The sequence below is a fragment of the Delphinus delphis genome, chromosome X, assembly GCF_949987515.2.
Source record: "Delphinus delphis chromosome X, mDelDel1.2, whole genome shotgun sequence".
NCBI classification, from domain to species: Eukaryota; Metazoa; Chordata; class Mammalia; order Artiodactyla; family Delphinidae; genus Delphinus; species Delphinus delphis.
The window spans coordinates 105,333,340-105,353,503 of NC_082704.1; the positions used below are offsets into that span (position 1 = coordinate 105,333,340).

General features: G+C 44.3%; 1 protein-coding gene and 1 pseudogene across 2 annotated transcripts in view; one reads left to right on the forward strand and one right to left on the reverse strand.

Annotated features, from left to right (window-relative positions):
* LOC132418245 (ferritin light chain pseudogene) lies at positions 1–1,157 on the reverse strand (annotated as a pseudogene).
* A 10,729-nt stretch (positions 1,158–11,886) lies between these two features.
* PCYT1B (phosphate cytidylyltransferase 1B, choline) overlaps positions 11,887–20,164 on the forward strand; it is a 142,400-nt gene continuing 134,122 nt past the window's right edge. For both annotated transcript variants that reach the window (XM_060002689.1, XM_060002690.1), the window contains exon 1: positions 11,887–12,231. In XM_060002689.1, the coding sequence (XP_059858672.1) occupies positions 12,115–12,231 (117 nt within the window). In that variant the 5' untranslated portion in view covers positions 11,887–12,114. The remainder of the gene's footprint in view (positions 12,232–20,164) is intronic.

The window sequence follows — 20,164 nt, forward strand, 5'->3', positions numbered from 1 at the left end:
TCACGCAGAAGCCCTGACGCCAGAGGGGCTCCTCAAAGGCCGCTGGGCTCCGGACGCTCCTACTCGTGCTGGAGGGCGAGACTTTCGACGAGGGCCTCGCCCAGCCCCCCCCCCCCCCCCCCACCGGGGACCAGCCGGCCTGCGGAGGTTGGTCAGGTGGGACGAGTTCCCACCTTCTGGATGAGTTTCACCTGCTCATCTAGGAGGCGGCTCTCCGGGAAGTCACAGAGGCGGGGGTCTGCGCGCGCAGAGCCCGGGGCGTGCAGGTCTACAAGGGCCTGGTTCAGGTTCTCCGCGAGCACGACAGCTTCCACAGCGTCCTTGGTTTCACCCCACTCATGCTGAGACGCTTCTGCACGTCCTGGAAGAGGGCGCGGCTGCCGCGCTGCTTTTGCATTTTCAAGAGATGCTGGGCGTCCTCACGCTTCCCCTCGGGCACTTCGCGGAAAAAGTGGCCCAGGCCCTCCAGAGTCGCGTCGTGGCGGTGGAAATAGGAGCCCAGACAGAGGTAGGTGCGGGAGGCCGGCAGATGCCTGTTGACCAGGCGGTTGACGGCGGCCTCCACCTCGGCGGAATCATTCTGACGAATCTGGGAGCTCGTGGTGGATTGGTAATACGAAGTTAAGCTCAAAATATGGTGTTGGCGGTCCCGGTGGCCGAGGACAGCTGAGCGGCTGGTTCCAAAGGTTGCGAGTGGAACACAGGTTGGAGGTGGTCGGAGGTGGGAGCGAGGGGCGCCCCTGGGTCTGTTCTGTCCACACACCGCTGTAGCAGGAGACGGAGCCGCGGGAGTGCCCAGCGCACTGCCTCTTTCATTTTTTGATTGTACAAACTGGGTTTGTCCTATAGAGCGCCCCACAATCTGGATTTTGTTGATTGCATCCCTGTGCCGTTAGCATACTCCTTTATTCTTTCTGTATTTCCCGTAAATTGGTCTTGGATCAAGAGGTGTGGTCACAGCCAGGTTCTATTTACTTGGCAAACTACTTCATAGGTGGTGCATGTACCTCTATCAGGAGCACATAACAATTGGGATTGTGTTTTTGTCATGTTAGCAGCTGTTGATGCTCAATGTCTAGATCCAGTCATTCACTTGGCATTATAATATATGGCTAGTCTCATTCATTGCTTTTTTCATTACCTTCTTCATTACTCATTCTCCAATGATACATTTCTCCTTCCTTATTATTTGGTCACCCAGAGGTACAGTTTGTAGAGGAAAAGTAACATACATGCTTAATTCTTTCCCTCCAGTTCCCAGTTTTCAAAATAATGCATTTGTTCCCTTGAATTTTCCAATGCAGACAACTGAGGTTTTGGGTTTGTTTGGGACTTTTTTTTTTTTGGTAGTATTAGGAACTCATGGATTTAAATGTACTTGGTGGATTTCAATCCATTGCAGTTCTTACCCTTTGGATGCTTCCCTTTTCATCTTTGGTTGGCAGGAGTCTCTCCAAGTTGGTTCCTGAGTCTTTTCGATAATTTCTATCCTTTTAAAAAAGGATAATAGAACTTACATGTTCACATGAGTATTTTTTTAATGATTTTTAAAAATTAACTTATTTTTGGCTGCATTGTGGTGCACGGGCTTCTCACTGTGGTGGCTTATCTTGTTTTGGAGCATGGGCTCTAGGCATGTGGGCTTCAGTAGTTGTGGCACACGGGCTCAGTAGCTGTGGCTTGTGGGCTCTAGAGCACAGGCTGAGTAGTTGTGGCGCACAGGCTTAGTTGCTCCGCGGCATGTGGGATCTTTCCGAACCGGGGCTCGAACCCGTATCCCCGGTATTGGCAGGCGGATTCTTAACCACTGTGCCACCAGGAAAGTCCCTCACATGAGTATTTTTATCTTCACAGTTTCACCCTACAACAGTGTTACTTAAAATGTGGGCCTCAGGCAATACCTGTGAGCTGATGGAACATCAAATTGACTCGCCCTACCCAGGCCTACTGAATTAGAGTCTCTGGGAATGGGGCCCAGCAAACTGTAGTTTAACAAGTTCTCCAGGTGATTCTTATACACATTAAAGTTTGAGGACATATGCTCTACAAGAATTGACTTCAGGGTAGGACAGGAATAAAGACACAGATGTAGAGAATGGACTTGAGGACGTGGGGAGGGGGAAGGGCAAGCTGGAACGAAGTGAGAGAGTGGCATGGACGTATATACACTACCAAATGTAAAATAGATAGCTAGTGGGAAGCAGCTGCATAGCACAGGGAGATCAGCTCGGTGCTTTGTGACCACCTAGAGGCGTGGGATAGGGAGGGTGGGAGGGAGACACAAGAGGGAGGAGATTTGGGGATATATGTATACGTATAGCTGATTCACTTTGTTATACAGCAGAAACTAGCACAACATTGTAAAGCAATTATACTCCAATAAAGGTGTTAAAAAACATTGACTTCAGAGCCTAGCTTTGGGTCACCTTCCTCACTTAAGATCCCTAGCCCTTCAGGAATTTTTTGCCAGAGTAAACCACCCCTCTGTTCTTATGGGGTATCATCAGAGGGCACAGTCATCATTGAGGGTTATTGATTGATAGTTTGATAGGTGAATGATACGTCTTTGGATCCAAAAATTCCAATATAATTGCTTTTCATAAGTGGCCTTATAAAGCTGCCACGATGAAAATTTCAAAAGAATTACTCCAAAAATGTTTTGAGCAATGGTGGTGTTATATGTGCTAGGGACTGCCATGGTTTAATGCTAATGGTTTTGCTCCTATTAAGTTCTTATGGTTGAATGGTGTGGTGAGGTTATCCAGACTATTTTGCAGAAATAAAGGATTATTTTTCTTTGAAAGTGCTTATTCCATGCTTGCTTAGTTGCTTACTCAAGAGAATTTCTTCTTGTAGCAAAGATGGGCTTCTGTGGAAGCACACTGACTGTATGTAGTTATTCTCAAGCACCATTAGTGAATCAGTCATTCAACACAGCCTCTCATCCGGCACGTAAGTAGACTAGGTTTAAATGATTGCTTTTAGACATAATGGTTTTCACATAGCCAGCTTCGTGGGACGCATACACTAATAGGGCTTATTTCTTTCAATGTAAACAAAATAGAGATTCTTGGAAAAAAGAGAGCCTAATAGCTTTGGGGTCAAGACCCATGTCTTAGTAAAGTCTCTCACCATATCTCCTTCACCATAGGGGTTCTCAACTCTTTTTTTTGGTTTTGTAATTTTAGAAGTTCTGATACTGTTCCCAAGGCCAATTAGGCCAGAATATCTAGCGAGTGGGAATGTAGTCTCAGGGGGTTTGAAAGGCCTGCCACCGCCAGGTGATTCTAATGCACAACCAAGGCTGAGAACCTTGTGGAGTGAAGCAGAGACAATGAGAAACTTTATTAAGACATGAACTTATACCCCTAAAGTGTTAGGCTCTCTTTTTTCAAGAATAAGATATCTGATATACTTGGGGGCTTTGGAAAGATCAGTTTTCACCAGCACTACCTGATATTATTCAGAGATTTACATTTCACTCACAGAGAAGATAACCTGCTGAGTCTACTTCTGCTTGTATGATGGAGGAAGAGCCCATCTGATGCTACTTTTTGGAAGATTTATTAGAGGATGTGAAGACAACTTGAATGAGTGTTTCAAGATGACATCCTCCATTGGTACCTACTGAATGAGTCAAATATGAGATTTCTAGGGGCTTAATAAAAGGTTTTACCTAGCTAGGTTGCATTATTTAATGTCAAACTAAATGAAAAGCTTTAGACAAGTAGGCTCTCCAAAGAGAGCAAGCCAAGCAGGGTATGGGAAATGAGCTGCAGAGGCAACATATGATGAGCAGGGGCTTTGAAGTCCAACAGACCTGAGTTTGAAACTCAGCTCTGCCATTGACCAGCTCCATGACTTTGGGTAAATTACTTAACCTCTCTAATCACGGATTCTTTTCTGCAAACCTGGCATAGTGCCTGTGCTTGACACAGAGTAGGGTTTCACAAATTGCGAAGTATTAAAATTACAGGGAATGTATTGTTCGAATATCTGGAGATGAGATACCAGGTCCAGCTCATGCTAAGGAAGGTGTGGTATTCAGAATAATGCCCCCCCCAATATGTCCACATCCTAATTCCCAGAACCTGGGAAATATGTTACTTTACATGGCAAAAGGGATTTTACAGATGTAATTAGGTTCAAGATCTTGCAATGGGAGTGAGTATCCTGGATTACCCAGGTGGGCCCAGTGTCATCACAAGGGTCTTTTCAAGAGAAAGAGGCAGGCAGGAGCGTTAGAGAAGATACGACTCCTGAAGCAGAGGCTGGAGTGGTGCAATTGCTGTTTTTGAGATGGAAGGAAGAGGGTTGTGAGCCACGCAATGCAGGCAGCTCTAGCAGCTGGAAAAAGCCTCCTCTAGAGGCTCCAGAAGAAATGCAGTCTTGCTGATACATTGGTTTTAGTCCACTGAGATCCCTTTCAGACTTCTGACCTCCAGAACTTTAAGATAATAAATGTGTGTTATTTTAAGCCACTACGTTTGAGGTAAATTGTTACAGCAGCAGTAGGAAACTAATACAGAAGATTAAACCAAATCTCTCTTTGAGCTTTCAAAGATACCAAGGACAGATTTTGCAAGATGAAGATTTCACTTTGGAGTCCAGGCCATTCAAATCAATTCGTATAAAGTCCAAGGACTGTAATAATAGTTTACTTGTAAATGAATTTATCTATTCTGGCATCGGATGGTCTTGATTCTTCACTTGTCAGTCAAGCACATTTGTAGCACGTTCAGAAGGCCCCTGACACAATCCTCAAGACCCTGCAGTATTTGCTGCAGTACTGAGAAACTGCCTGGTGGGAAAGCAAGAAGGAAGAAAACTGGTAATGGCAGATCAATAACCAAGAAAGACAGCCCTTGGGGATTATCAGGAGAAGTGGTGATTTGGTCAACTATTCTGGAGGACAATTTGACAATAGCATCCAAAAAAAATGTATATAAAGCCTTAAAAATGCAAGTCCTCTGACTCAGCAATTCTACTTGTAGGAAAATTTATCCTAGGGGAAAAAGCTGAATTAGTATGCATATTTACCTGCTTAAAAAATCCTTTCATGGAACACTTGGGGAGACTCAAGGGAGACAGCAGTACATCCACTTACATTGGATAATTAAAAGTGGCAGGTGTTTGTACTGGCCATAGCTTGGTCTACATGTGGATCTGGTTAGATTAACCTCGAAGGTCCCCAAGCCACCTTTGCTACATTTGATCTCTTTTACGAAAATCACTGAAACGACGATTGTGACTAACAGTTCCAATGTTAAATTGGTGTCTGCCCTTGAATACTTACTATAAACTATCATCCAATTTTGTGACTTAAATAAATTAAAATTTTTATATGTCTGTGTAATTGAGCACTTAAGTGTTGAAAATTACCTATATTCTTATCCACTGACATTCAGATAATATATTTGTCATGCAAAAGCTGTGATTCCAAATTATGCTCAAATCCAAGTGAGGAATCTTTATTCATTTTTTTTTCTGTTGTGTTATCTGTTTTGGCGGTATGTGTGGACCCAAATTGCATCAAGGAGGGACCAAAATTTACACAACATTCTTGAGTATGATGGCGGCTGCATTCGAAGTTTTGATTAAACTGCTCTACATGTGTGATTATTACTTGTAAACAGATGATTAGATATTAATTAGACAATAAGTGATTGTAAAGCACTTAGAAAATAAAAGTGTTTATAAATACCACCAAGTAATAGCAACAGTAATTCTTTACTAACTACACAGCTGCTAATGTCAATAAGAATGATTTATTCTAGCTAAATATGCAAAAAAGCTGCTATCATATCTGTTTTGCTACAGCAAAACAAAATATATTTACAAGTGATTTTACATCAGTGTTTAGATAAATACATCTCATTTTGATAAAAATAACGTATCTCTTTTAGGACCTTCTCAAACACAGGTACAACCATTGTGGCATGGTGTCTTTGAGTGCTAAGAACTGAAGCTCCTTCCTGCTCATCTCTCTGACTTATGTCAAATATTCATTTCTTTAAAATATAAGATGTAGGGCTTCCCTGGTGGTGCAGTGGTTGAGAGTCCACCTGCCGATGCAGGGGATTTGGGTTCTTGCCCCGGTCCGGGAGGATCCCACATGCCGCGGAGCGGCTGGGCCCGTGAGCCATGGCCGCTGAGCCTGCGCGTCCGGAGCCTGTGCTCCGCAACGGGAGAGGCCACAACAGTGATAGGCCCGCGTACCAAAAAAAAAAAAAAAAAAAATATATATATATATATATATATATATATATAAAGATGTAAGGTGACATTTTGTGAATGGCATTTTCATTCATGCAGTAGTTTTGTCATGTTGTGTCTGTTCAGTAGCTCCCCAGCACCTTAAAACTGTGTGTAACAGACTCAGTAAATGTTGGTCAGATGGATGAGGAAAAGTCAATTCTTTTTTGGTTATTCTAGAAGCTGGTAAAAGAAGAAAATCCATGTCAAGAATAAAATAAAGCACTTTCTATCTTCTTGATTTTGTTTTTCAAAAAAAGTTTTGAAACTGACTGCTTTTTATGTCCAATCATTATTTTTACCCCTAATGGCCTTTATGGGTCATGGACCTGTATCAGCCTCACTCTTGACTCACTGGTGAATTTGGCAATGCATGTGTTAGACTTTCTGTCGTAAGTAAACTCAAGCACCTACAATGAGTCCAGGTCCGTGGTTTCAGAGACTTGAAATGAACTGAACGAATACAAGTGAAGAGTGCTTCATGTTACATGAGTTCAATAGAAAGGGGGTGGAGTGGTTATTTTGGATGATGAGATACTCATGAGTTAGCTCATCAACCTTGTTAACAAGGCAAATCTAAGTGAGGCAGTGTAGTTTGGTGGAAAACAGAGTTGAACTTTGATTCAGGAGACCTGGATTCAAGTGACACTTCTGCCACTTACTCTGTGATCTTGCTCAAGTTACTTAACCTCTCTGAATCTGTTTGCTCATTTGAAAACTTTCAGTATTAAAACTTATCAATCCCAGAACACTATTATGATATAATTCAATGTGTAAAAGAACTAAGTGAGGGGTGAAATGCTTTACCCTGAAAAAAATTTTTATTACGATAATTTCCCTGGAGTGGGTGAAAAGGAATTATTCATGGGTTTCATTACTCAGATGGTGAACTTTTTTTCTGGACTGTGTCAGGTTTTAGGCCCAAACCGTAAACCACGTGTAGAAAACTGGGGAACTGGCTCAAAATAGAGCCAGAAAATTAAAAGAATTCCACAGAAGGTCAGTGGTTTCCGGGAAACCTTTGTCATCTTTATCTTCTTCTTTCCACGTCCTTTCCTTCTTTGTAATAAATTCCTTATCTGGTAAACCTGAGGTGCTGAGGAAAAAGAATAAAAAGAAAAAAGGAAACATGGAATAAACAGTGGACTCAGGAGTGCTGGTAAGGGGAAAGGATTTGGAATGAAGGAGGTTTACATACGGACTTCTTGATAAATATTAAGAGCAGTATAAAGTATGTAGGAACATGCAAACTAGAAGTAAATAATTTAAAATTTTCAGTACGGGGCTTCCCTGGTGGCGCAGTGGTTGAGAGTCCACCTACCGATGCAGGGGACACGGGTTCGTGCCCCGGTCCGGGAAGATCCCACATGCTGCGGAGCGGCTGGGCCCGTGAGTCATGGCAGCTGAGCCTGCGCGTCCGGAGCCTGTGCTCCACAAAGGGAGAGGCCACAACAGTGAGTGGCCCGCGTACCGTGGAAAAAAAAAAAAAAGAGAAAGCTTAAATGTAATGCCTGCTTTTAAAAAAATAAACAGATATACGATGTTATGACATATTTATCCACGTGTGATGAGGACATGAAAGGTATTTGCCATAAGAAATAGATCATATTAGAACTTTATGATGGGGCACTGAAATGCTATTAGTTGGAGATCCTCCAGATGCAGACCCTGAGACAAGAATTCAAGTTCAAGTTAATTTGGGAGGTGAGTCCAGGAAACACCCACAGGAGTGTGGGCAAGCGAGACAAAGAAAAGAAGTCAGCCAATACAATTCGGGGCGCTCTGTCAAGCCAGCTACCACCATGGGAAATTGAATTTAATCCCACTGGGGAACTCTGGGAGTCAGTGTAGAACAGCGTAGATTCAATGATCCCACTTGAGGACTGAGGGCAGTGCGGTATTTGTACATTCACTCCTCTCAGTCATTGCTTGAGAGCTCTTGGGGGTGTGGGCTGTACCTTTTCTGGCCGGTCAGCCCTGTCTCAACGGTATTGTTGGGGAGAGGGGGCAGGGCTTTCGGTGGCCTGAGCAAGCCCTCAGGCAGAGATGCAGGTGCTGGCCATTGGCAGCCAGCGGGCAGGTGTTGACGACAATGGTAAGGCCTGAGGGGATCAGGGAAAGCTCAGTTTCTGCTCTATTATTTTAGTTCTTCCCTGCAGATATTTGGGAAGAGTATTCCCAATAATTTGATGTTGAAGTGAAGACCGCTTGGGGGAAGAATGATATCATTTGTAGGTCTCTTCCAAGCTGAAGCAAAGGTCCCTATGACTCGGTTTCCTCATTTGATCAGCTGTTGAGGGGGTTACAGGTAGCACACGGTAAGTACCTAGCATAGTACTCAGAGCGGAAGATACTTGATAAACGGTAGAAAGAAAGATGGTGGCGCTTGTGAGGGGTAGCGCTGATCTAACAAGTTCTCATGAAGCCGTGCCCTACTTGTAGAGGTTACAGGACTCAAGAGCCCTGTCCCCAAAAGTTCCCTGGGGGTTTTCTGAGCAGCCTGCCTCCAACACGTTCCCTCTGCTTCTGCTACCTGGAGATAGGACTCCCCCAGTTTCAGCTTTCTTTTTCCTCCACTGAGCCCCTGCACCTTTCTATTCTCTCACATGCTAACCTCTGCCTGCCTCATCCCCACCCCGTATCCAGCCCTTGATTCCTTTGGGGAGAAAGGGTAATGTTTATTTCCCCCCCAACTATCGGGGTAATAGATGCTTATTTTAAAATACTTGTTATAGACCTGAAAATATAAAAAAGAAATCAAAATCCCCCATAATCCCACCGTTTAAAGACGTTACTTAACATCCTGATGTATTTCCCTCCAGTGCTCTTTTCTAGGCATGTACATATCCCATAATCAGGATTATTTTTCAGAATCGTATTCTGTGGCCTGCTTTTCTCACCTGACACAATGTTAATATGTTCCCCTAGCATTAGATTTTCTTCAAAAACGTGACTCCTAATGCATGTATAATACTATATGGATGTATTTAATTTTCATTTTAGCCACTTCTCCTATTGCTGTAAATTGTATCTTTTTTTTTGCTTCTTGTAAATAAGTCTGCATTAGCATCTTTGTATGTAATTATTTGTGAGCTTCTGGTTGTTTCTTTGGGGATAAATTCCCGAGGGAAAGCCCTGGGTCAAAGGGTATGAACTCTCTAAAGGCTGTAGCATGTACTGACAAATGTCCTCCATGGAGGTTTTTTTTTTATAACAATGTTAACATTGTGTATAGATTTGTGTAACCATTACCATAATCAGGATACAGAACAATTCTATCACCCCAGTAACCCCTCTTCTCCTATCCCTTTGTAGTCACCCCCCCCATATAACCCCTAGAGGGTTATGGAATACTTAATTCCATATTGTGTAATTAACTGGTCATTCTTAATCATCTTAATAGCATTACAAAGCCCCCAAGTTTAAATAACCCATTCAGGTATTATTAAGAATTTCCTGAATCAGGTTGCAAGAGCAGCCAAGACTGATCCCCAGAGTGGGTGAATCTGGTAAGGACCCCTCAGAGTGGTGCCTTAAAGAGCTTATTTCTCCCCATTAGGACTGTGAGAGTCAACCACTGGGCTGTGGGGAGAGGGCGATGAGAAGCCAAGACGAGGCTGGGGTAGGATTAGTGGGAATGGAGTTACCTATAGAGCTGACCCTCAAGGCAGTTAGAGGTCTAACTTTTGAGGTGTAAGGACTTGGGCTGATTATGTGTCAGGTACGACTTGGATTTAGCACATAATGTCACTGATGGTTAAAGGTCTGATTTAGGTGACACAATGAAGATGCTCAGGCAGAGACAGCATCTTGTTTCGTTGAGATGGGGTGTGGGGGGAGAAGGGGGCATCTGCCCACTTTGACACAGCAAAGGCTGGAGGTGGGGGATAAGGGCACAGTCTAGGCTCTTGGGCAAGAGGGGTTTGCAAGGACCCCACTAGCCATCAGGACGCTGCTAAATAGGAACAGGTGAGCATCCCATTCTAGAGAGGGAATTAGAGGACCAATTAGGAACCAGGCTCGGTGGCCCAGAACACAGTGGGGGTTAGGGGGTGAGGTCTTTCCAACGGATCATGAACAGCCAAAAATAAATAAATAAAATAAGTAAATTTATTTTTTAAAAAAAGAAATGCAAATTCCGGCCCTATCCCAGACCTACTGAGCCAGGTCTTGAGGGATGAATAATTTACATTTCCAACAAGTTCTCGGGTGACGCTGATGTTGGTGTGGCTGGTCCTGGAGCATACTTGGATGAAAACCACTGCTATAGATTAAAATGAAAGATTTAGAAGCCCAGGGACTTGTCTTAAGAGGATTTCTACCTAGATGTTTTTTCTGTCACTACACCTGCTGCATCCCCCCTGCCCCGCCAAGCCCGCATCCTTCCAATCCCAGCTCCGCTGCTTATGAGTTTGAGGCCCTGAGCAATTACTGTAAATTTCAATTTTCTCACCTGTAAATGGGGATAATGATAAGATTGACCTCTTTGGGTTGTTATGAAGATTAAACAATATCTAGGTAAAGTACCTAGCACTGTGCCTGTGCTTAATAAATGCTAGCTATTACCATGATTTTTTTTTTTTTTTGGCCAAGCCGCTTGGCTTGTGGGATTTTAGTTCCCCAACCAGGGATGGAACCCGGACCCTCAGCAGTGAGAGCGTGGAGTCCTAACTATGGACTGCCAGGGAATTCCCAAGGCGTGATTTTTATTAATGTTATTTAAAGTGTGATATTTCACTAGAACGAATACCTTTGTGAGTTCTTTTCTTTGGGTGTGTGTCTCCAGAACGCCCTCTTATAAATGGTGGCTATTCCTGGACGATTTAGACGTTAAGGCACATCATCTTTAATACCCCATCTGTGATGTTTCTGTGATTGCCATGAGCATTTCGCTGAGAGCAGGGTGCTTAGGAAATGGGAGCACGGGAATAATAGACCAGCATAAGGAACGGTGTATGGAAGCGCAGACAACAGCAAGAGCTCATTGAGGAAACTCAGAATAGCTGGGGAGGAGGAGGAATGGCCGAGGGAGGAAGTAATTGGGGAGGGCAGTCAGAGGTGGGAGGCAGGTTTTCGAAGACAATCTACCTCCTTCGAAGTTCCTCTCAGGGCAGCCCCAGGGGTAAGCGCCAGCGCTACACCAGGCCTCAGAGGATCTGCCATTGCTCTTGTTGCAGTCAAGGGGGTGAACACTCAGGTGCTCTCAATGAATGCCGTGAGAGGCCCTCCGAGGCCAGGTGGCAATTGTGGGCACAGGGAGTTTGGGCTCAAAAGTGGTTTTGTCTTCAGGGTGACTCCTATTTGGCAAAATTCTGACTACAGCACAGCAAACATGTCAGGGACTTGGTCTTTTTTAGTGGAGGTCTGCTATGTTCTGTCTCGAGGCGTCCTGGGCATGTCAGGACGCGGTTTTTTCTTATCTGGGTAGCGCAGCCGGGGTCCCTAGCCCAGAATGGACCTTTGCAACTGAATTAAACAGGAGAAACAAAAGCAGCAAGTTCGGGCCCCCAGGGCACGGCCCGCCAGCCAATGGGGCCCGGCCGCTCTCCGGCGGAGTGGTACTATTACGACAGTAGCCAACCAGCGCGCTCCATGCAAATGAGGTACTGTATCCCGCACCCGCAGCTCCTGTGCTGTCTGGTTGTTATAGTGATAAACTGAGGCCTTGCCTCTTGGGTTCTTGGAGAAGGAAAGTGGTGGGGGTGGAGGATAACCTCTTTACTTCCCCCTGGGAAGACAGAAAGAAGGGACGAAGAAGGGGGATGGGTGGGGAAGAGAAAAATACGTGACAAAGAAAACATTCTCTGCCTAGGAGGAGACTCTCAGAGGGTGTAGAACTGGAGGCAGCATTCACTGGCCATGCCAGTACTTACCACTGATGCTGAGTCAGAAACAGGTATCCCAAAATCCCTTTCCAATGAGCCTCCCTCAGAAACCATGGAGGAAATCGAGCACACATGCCCACAGCCTCGACTGGTAAGTAAAGACAAAGGATGCAAATGTATGCGTGGCTATGGCACAAAAGAGTTTCAGCGAGGAACTCTTTTATGCGCCCGCAGCCACCGAGGAAACCGATGCTTAGAGGATTTTCATGTAAATGAGAATAGAGCTACCGCCTAATCCTTCTCAGCTGTTTATACTTAGCTTCTGTAACCGAGCGCTGCTCTCAGCTTACAAAGCATTATTGTATTGGCTGGGTAGGAGACGGGCTGCTTGGGCTATGCTGTGTTTTTGTGCCTTGGGAGGAGGGGATGGGCTTTTATCTTTTAGGTGTATTCTCATCTAAAGATACATTAAATTGTCCTGTGGTACAATTTAAAAATGGCATTCTCTTCAGAAAGCTTGAGACGAGTCCGTTGTTAAGTTCTAAATTTTAGGTAAGGAATGATTCTGTCCTCAACTAATTTTGGTGCCTAATGTCAGTTTTTGAAAAATGAAAACGACATGGAAGCCAAACTTCCCCATTCGTTTGAAAATTTCAAAATAAATAAGTAAAAGGGTTCCTCGGCGATGTGTTTAGAAATAATGTGCATCTTAAATGAATTGTAAACATTTCCGGAGCGTGCTGTGAGGGTTTCTCTTCAGGTAGTGGGAACCTGGAGCAGCTATATTTACTTGGAAAGGGGCTGCATGCCTTTCATAATGAAAGTGTGGAAACGGGCACTCAGAGCTTCCTTGCATCTCAGTTACTGGTATCCCAAATTTCATCAGCTTCTCCACCACTGGTCATGATTCCTTAAGTAAATGTGGAAGGTGGTTCTCAAACACCTCAACGTGTATCCTCAAGGAATCAAAAACACCAAATGGGTGGTGGATTTTCCGTGGCCTGAAGTCTTCGGGAACTTGGGGAGACCTCTCTTTGGACCCTCAAATCCAAGCGACATACTACTTAGAGCTACTCTCTCTCTAGCGATTTCCCTCGAGTTAAAAGGTGCAATATTTTGATTGGCTGTGGAGTTTGACCCTGGGAAGAGGTTTTTTTAAAAAAGGATTTTGTGATGTAGCATTTTCTGTGAACTCCCAAAATGAGGGCTCACAGATTTCAAGGCCAGTCCATCATGTAACTGTTATTTCTTCATAAGGGTTAATAAGGGTTCAAAGGGAGACTTAGGACAATTTTGTAAAACATGAAAACCAAGAAAGTTACATTAGAGCACCTAGGGCTTTTGTTCACTGTGTTTCTAGTTTTAAAGATATATTTTCTTAGGGAAGTTTGATATTAACTGCTCCCCAGCGCTTAAGCCGCTTGCTGAACAACATACACAGTGTAGTACCTGTTTCTGATGGGATACAAACCATCCCCATAAGTTTGTTACCAAGGGATTCCTTTGAGCCACTGAACAACTCTTGCGGGCCTCTCACTGTTGTGGCCTCTGCTGTTGCGGAGCATAGGCTCCGGACATGCAGGCTCAGCGGCCATGGCTCACGGGCCCAGCCACTCCACGGCACGTGGGATCTTCCCGGACCGGGGCACGAACCCGTGTCCCCTACATCGGCAGGCGGACTCTCAACCACTGCGCCACCAGGGAAGCCCCACTAAACAACTCTTGGTTAAGCACTGCAAAACAACAACAACAACAACAAACTGACCATTAAAAGCTTGTTATGAGATCACCCAGAATATATATATATATTTTTAAATAAATTTATTTATTTATTTTTGGCTGCATTGGGTCTTTGTTTCTGCGCACGGGCTTTCTCTAGTTGCGGCGAGCGGGTGCTTCTCTTGTTGAAGAACACGGGCTCTAGGCATGCAGGATTCATTAGTTGTGGCACGCAGGCTCAGTAGTTGTGGCTCGCTGGCTCTAGAGTGCAGGCTCAGTAAGTTGTGGCACACAGACTTGGTTGCTCTGCAGCATGTGGGATCTTCCCAGACCAGGGCTCGAACCTGTCTCCCCTGCATTGGCAGACAGATTCTTAACCACTGTGCCACCAGGGAAGTCCATCACCCAGAATATATTTTTTAAAGTTAAACTCAGTGTTCAGATTTGCATCACACAACTTCCTGACAGGTCAAGGGCAGGGGAGAGGGCAGCATCTGGTTCCTGTTTGTGTATCATTTCAGTCTCTGGTGCCTACTTCTTTTCCTTCCCTTTTTGCCTTTTAGCTATTCTGCTCCTTGGTTGCTTCTGCCTGAGAGGGTGGGCAGAGGAAATCAAGGGAAGGAAGAAAGTTCAGGTACTTTCTACTTTCACTTGTGACAGCTCATCCTGGAGGTTAACTCCCAGGAACCATACAAAGCTGGCAGTGTTACACCTCCGCCTCCCTGCCAGTTTAGAAATGAGGAAACTGAGGTTCAGAGAGGGTAAGCGACTTCTCCAAAGCCACATTGCTTTGAAGGCTGTAGAGCTGGGATTTGAACACAGAGCTCTATACCCGCAGAGTGGAAGACCTTTCTCCTGCAACACACCTTTAAGTGAGATACATTCTTTTTCCATCTTTTTGGCAGTTCTGGCTTAAAATGTGTGCGTGTGTGTGTGTTTGTGTGTGTGTGTGTGAGTGTGTGAAGGATGTACAGAATTTGAACTGTTAAAGTGATTGCTTTGATCTACCTTTTATAAAAATTTCCCATGTTGTCCATCATTATTGTGGTCTATTGAAAATTGGCTCTGTTTAAATAGGTGCTGCAACCACTTTATAAACCACTACTAAGTTTTTTGAAGCACCTTTTCTCTTATCAGCAAAATTGGGTCATTGTGGGGTTTTATTCTAAATTTAGAATTACACTTAATAACGAAGGCACGTATTAACTACCTAGTAACATAGTTTGTTGGTGAAGAGAGTGGCAAGTGAAAATATTAAATTAGGGTTTCTTTTTATGTTTTTGAGTAGTTTCTGTTGATCTTTAGCTTTGCTAATATCTTCATATTTCAAATCATATAAATTCTGTTTCTCCCAGTACCCAAACATATTGCCCCAAGTCAATCGTGGGTCCCTCAGAGCATGGCTGCTCTGTTGCTTAACTGACTTTGGAAAGTGCATGGAAGACTTGAGAGATTCCCATCCAGAGGACAGGCTCCTTCCCCCACGTGTAACCAAACTTGGATTCATAAAGTTTAGAGGAAACAGGACTCAATAACAAAACATTATCTTGAAAAAAAGTAGCATTTACCAGAGTGGTTGTGATTGTATCAGCCGAGGCACGCACTGTTTCCCCAAACTCACTCTAACTTTACCTAGAGATATGGAAAAGGACATTTCTGGGTAAATAAAGGGACATAAAGCTTTACTGCAACTCCCAGAACGTGACTCTATGTCACTGAATGTCACCCTCTGTAAATACGAATTTTATTTAAGTCTCAGCAATCGTGTAAAATGCCCTTTTTTAATGAACCATGCTCTTGATTTAGCCTGGCACTTGAGAAGGTGTGTACAAGTGTCCCTGTCTACATGCATCTGTCTATATATTATTTACAGTGAAGGCTGTTTATTGTGATCCGGGTTAGCTCTGCCCACAGTGATCGAGTACCTACTACGTGCTGAGCTCTGAGCCCTGTGGTACTTTGTGATCCAGAGATTCTAGAAGAGACTGGCACACAAACAGATTGCTTTCATACAGGTTGAGAAGGACACAGCCTGCAAAGGGGTGTGTTCCCAGGTGCAGTGGGGGCAGAAAGGAGAGAGCGGTGAACTCCTTGACAGCGAGTCCACGTTTGCCAGCGCGATGTTGAGTGGAAACCTGTCTTGTCCTCACCGTATCCCCGGTGTCTAATACAGAGCCTGGCATAGCCCTTTAAGGAAAGGGAGTGGGAAGTTGGCATATCTAAATACACAGGACTTTAAAGCAATCTATACTTTAGACCCTTGTAAGTAGCAAATTGATAAGGATATTGAGGATACAATGGAATCATGTTCAAGGGGGAACTTTTCTGGAAGGTATACCTGTAGGTTTTCCACCTGCCTTTTTTTTTTTTGCGGTACGCGGGCCTCTCACTGTGGTGGCCTCTCCCGTTGCGGAGCACACGCTCCGGACGCGCAGGCTCAGCAGCCATGGCTCACGGGCCCAGCCGATCCGCGGCATGTGGGATCTTCCCGGACCGGGGCACGAACCCATGTCCCCTGCATCGGCAGGCGGACTCTCAACCACGGCGCCACCAGAGAAGCCCTCCACCTGCCTTTTTTTTTGTTGGAAGAAAATATAAGAAAGAGTAAATAGAATTAAATAACACTGATAAAGAAATTAGAAAAGAAATAGAAAATTGCCTAGGTTTTATGATAGAGCCTTGGTAATGAAAAAGGGCTGGTTCGATATGCTACGTTAGCAGGAGTTCATTTTGGACTTTACTTCAAAGTGGAGCAGTGCCAAGAGACTGCTGTCTTGCAGAAGGTGCATTACGTTCGTTGGGAGGTAGGGCACTCACCCGCTAGTGCTCAAAAAGATGACCAGATTTCCAGAGACATCCTTGGCTTCCTTTACTAGCCTCGCCATCTATTTAGCTACTCAGATAGCATTTTAAAAGCGAGATACTTACTGTGCTACGTCAGTGAAAATAAACAACCATGAGCTTCCTTGGGCATTTACTGTGGTCGACTGGAATTCTGCCCAAGGTTATTATTAGACATCTTCCTGCTGGTCTTGTTCCAAATGCAACATCCATTTCTTGCAGATTGATAATAGTCGGGCATATTGAACATGGGATCAATGAATTCATTTCTCCCATTCTTTTAAGTTTATTCTTTCACTATCGCTCCAACCCTCCTACTCCAATTTGCTTAATGCTGAACTCCTTATGGAGGATATTAATATAAATCAAATATAAGAAGACAGGTCTGTACTTTGTTTTATTTTGGCATTTGAGCATACAGAAATGGAAAGGGTGTGTCCTCATTCAGGCAGTGAGGGGGATTTAAAGTATTCAGTGACGCAAGGCTTTAGAAGGGAACTGAGAGAAACCTCAGCCCCTGACCAACAATCCACAGTTAGCCAGCTGCTTAGAAACTTCCACACACAGCAAGGCACCAGGTGCTGTGGAGAGAAATAAAAGAAATAATCCAGAGCCCCTGCCCTTGAATATCGTTTTCATTTACCAGGAGGCAGTGGTTTGGTAGGTGGAAGCATGCCAGGATGCTGAAATCCCTTAAGAGAGCTTTTTTTTTAAGTTTGGCTTTAATACGTTGGGCTTTCTACAGCATTTAAGCTATATTTTATCCATTGAGCAGAAGTACCTCACAGCAGGGGGACTTCCCTGGTGGTCCACTGGGTAAGACTCCGCGCTCCCAATGCAGGGGGACCGCTTTCGATCCCTGGTCGGGGAACTAGATCCCACATTGATCATGCATGCCGCAACTAGGAGTCCGCATGCTGCAACTGAAAGATCCCGCAACTAAGACCTGGCACAGCCAAAAAAAAAAAAAAAAAGTACATCACAGCAGGGAGTACTGCATTATCCTGATCCCCAAGTTAAGACAAGTCCCTGCATTTGAAGAAGAGATGCGGCTTGCTGATCCCCAAACGTTTTTGGATATGGAAAGGATCAGTCTATTTTTGAGGGGATCTTAAGCCCTCAGCTGTGAGTGGCACACTCCAGCTGCTACAGTAACGCTGTCCAGTGGAAATACAATGTAATTAAAATTTTTCTAGTAGCCACAATTTAAAACGTTTTTCTAAAAGGTGAAATTATTTTCAATAATACATTTAATTTAATCTGATGTATCTCAAGTATTATCATTACACATGTAATCAATATAAAAATGATTAATGAGGTATTTTATATTCTTCATACCAAGTCTGAAATCTGGTGTGTCTATTACAACACACCTCAGTTCAGACTAGCCAATTTCAAGTGCTCGCTAACCACATGTGGCTTTGGAGGGAGCTCAGACACCTGCCCAGGCCTGTGGAGGATGAGCTCTGAGAAGCCACAGTGATAAATACATTTCATGTTGCATAGCACACACGTGTATGTATTTACTCAGAACTAAAAAAAAAAAAAATCACCTTCCTTTACTTCATATTTTACACTCACTTTCTCTGCTCTCCCGTTCTGTTTTTTTTTTGTAATCTACATGAGAATTAATAAGTTTGAAGTTAGGGGTGGGGTAGTGGAGAAGGAGAGTACTGGATGGATGTGGGAGACTTTAAAGGAGGTAAATGCACCAGGATTTGTAACTGAGCCTGAGGGCAGGCAGTAGCAGGACGACTCAGTTTTCTGGCTACAGTGGGTGGATGCCACCCCTGAGGTGGGAGCATCCGGGAATAGCAGTTTGTGAGAGTTAATGTTGGGGATACGATGGGGACTTCCATTTGAAGGTGTCTAGTTAATGTTTGGTTTTGGAGCTCAGAAGAGAATTCTGAGCTGGAGATGTTGATCTGGGAGACATCAGCATGGAGGAGATGAAAGTGGAATCGAGGTAGTGAAATCGATGGGAGCGAAATTAGTCAGTTTCTGGACTGATGGAAGAAGTGGATGGAAATGGTTAACTAGCAAGAGTGCCTCAGGATAATCCTACTATGGGGGCAATTCTAGAAAATAACTGACCCTGAGCCATCCTATCAGGTTCTTAGAAGGAGTAAAATCGAAGAGCTGTAATTAAAGCTATTAGAAGGCTCCTTATATCTGTCTGTCTCTACATGAAATCTGGTTAAATCAATCTACTTTATCCCAGAATCTTTCCAGGATGTAACCCTGACGAACACCATTTAAAGAGCCAATGGAGGAAGGGTCATGAAAAGAGGACAGACATCTCAAATGTCTGGGAGATCAGGGGTACCAAGGGCAGGGTAAGTTCTGTGGAGGGAATATCCAATAGAACCCAATGCAGCAGGGAGATCACATGAGGTAATAAGGGAAAGTTTCCTTTGGGTTTAGGAAGAAGAGGTCAATCATGATGTTTCAGTGAAACGGTGAAAACAGAGACCAGATAGGTTGAAGAGCATTTAGGAGGTGGGGAAGTAGAAGCTTGAATGAGAGGAGAAGCATCTAGAGTGTATAGGACCCAAAGGTGGATAAGTCAGGGTTTAAGATTGAGAGAAGCTAGCCTTTCTCTCCTCTTCTTTTTTTACTTCCATACTTCCCTCTAGCCTTCTTTCCTTCCATCATCCAGGATGTCAAAGCTTCTGGTTGGCTCATTCTTTTAAGATGGTACCTACTTGCAGTTAAATATGAATGGGAAAGAGCCAGTGGGAGAATGTGAAAATGATGGGGAAAATTGATGAAGGGAATGACCCTTAGACTGGAGATGTTGGGATCCAGTGCACAAGACGCAGAATTGGCTTCACGTTGGTAAAGAGATACCTCTCCCACTGTCTTGGCAAAGAAGCTGGTAAGGATGTTTTGGGTTATAAGGGGAAGGGTATAGAAAGTCGAAAGCCTCCCTTATCTGATAGCCTCTGTTTTCTCTGTGAAGGTGGAGGCAAAGTCATAGTGACTTGGTTCTGATAGGTGCAGAAGTGTAATTATGGGACAACCTGGGAAGTCGGGTCCAACCCCGAGGTATTTCCTCTCCACAGGCCTCCAGGCTGGGGTAGAGGCAGTAGGGGAAGGTGGAAAGGCTGAGTGATTCCTCATGAGAGATGTGGTATTGATGAGCAGAGATGGATCTGTTCCTTTATGGCCTCTGGGGCTCCATACCAACCCCCAAATCAAGGCAGATCCAGATCTGTAGACCCAGGGGGAACCGGACTGACCTACAGTGAAAGGGCTGGATGCTGGGAAGGCAAATAGGCTGCAGCTTAGTCTCTGCTTGCTGGAACCCACAATCTCACTCCAACATCAGTTTTGCCATGGAATTAATTATCGTGTGAGCTTCAGCAAATCACTTCTCCTCTCTGGACCTCAATTATGTGACCCACTATGGTGCCAGTTTCAAGACTTTTCCAGTTCCAAGACCGTGATTCTAGCTTCCATAGCCATGGAACGTGCTTCAGCACAGTGTGCTCTGCTTGACCCGAGGCTCGTATCAAAACTCA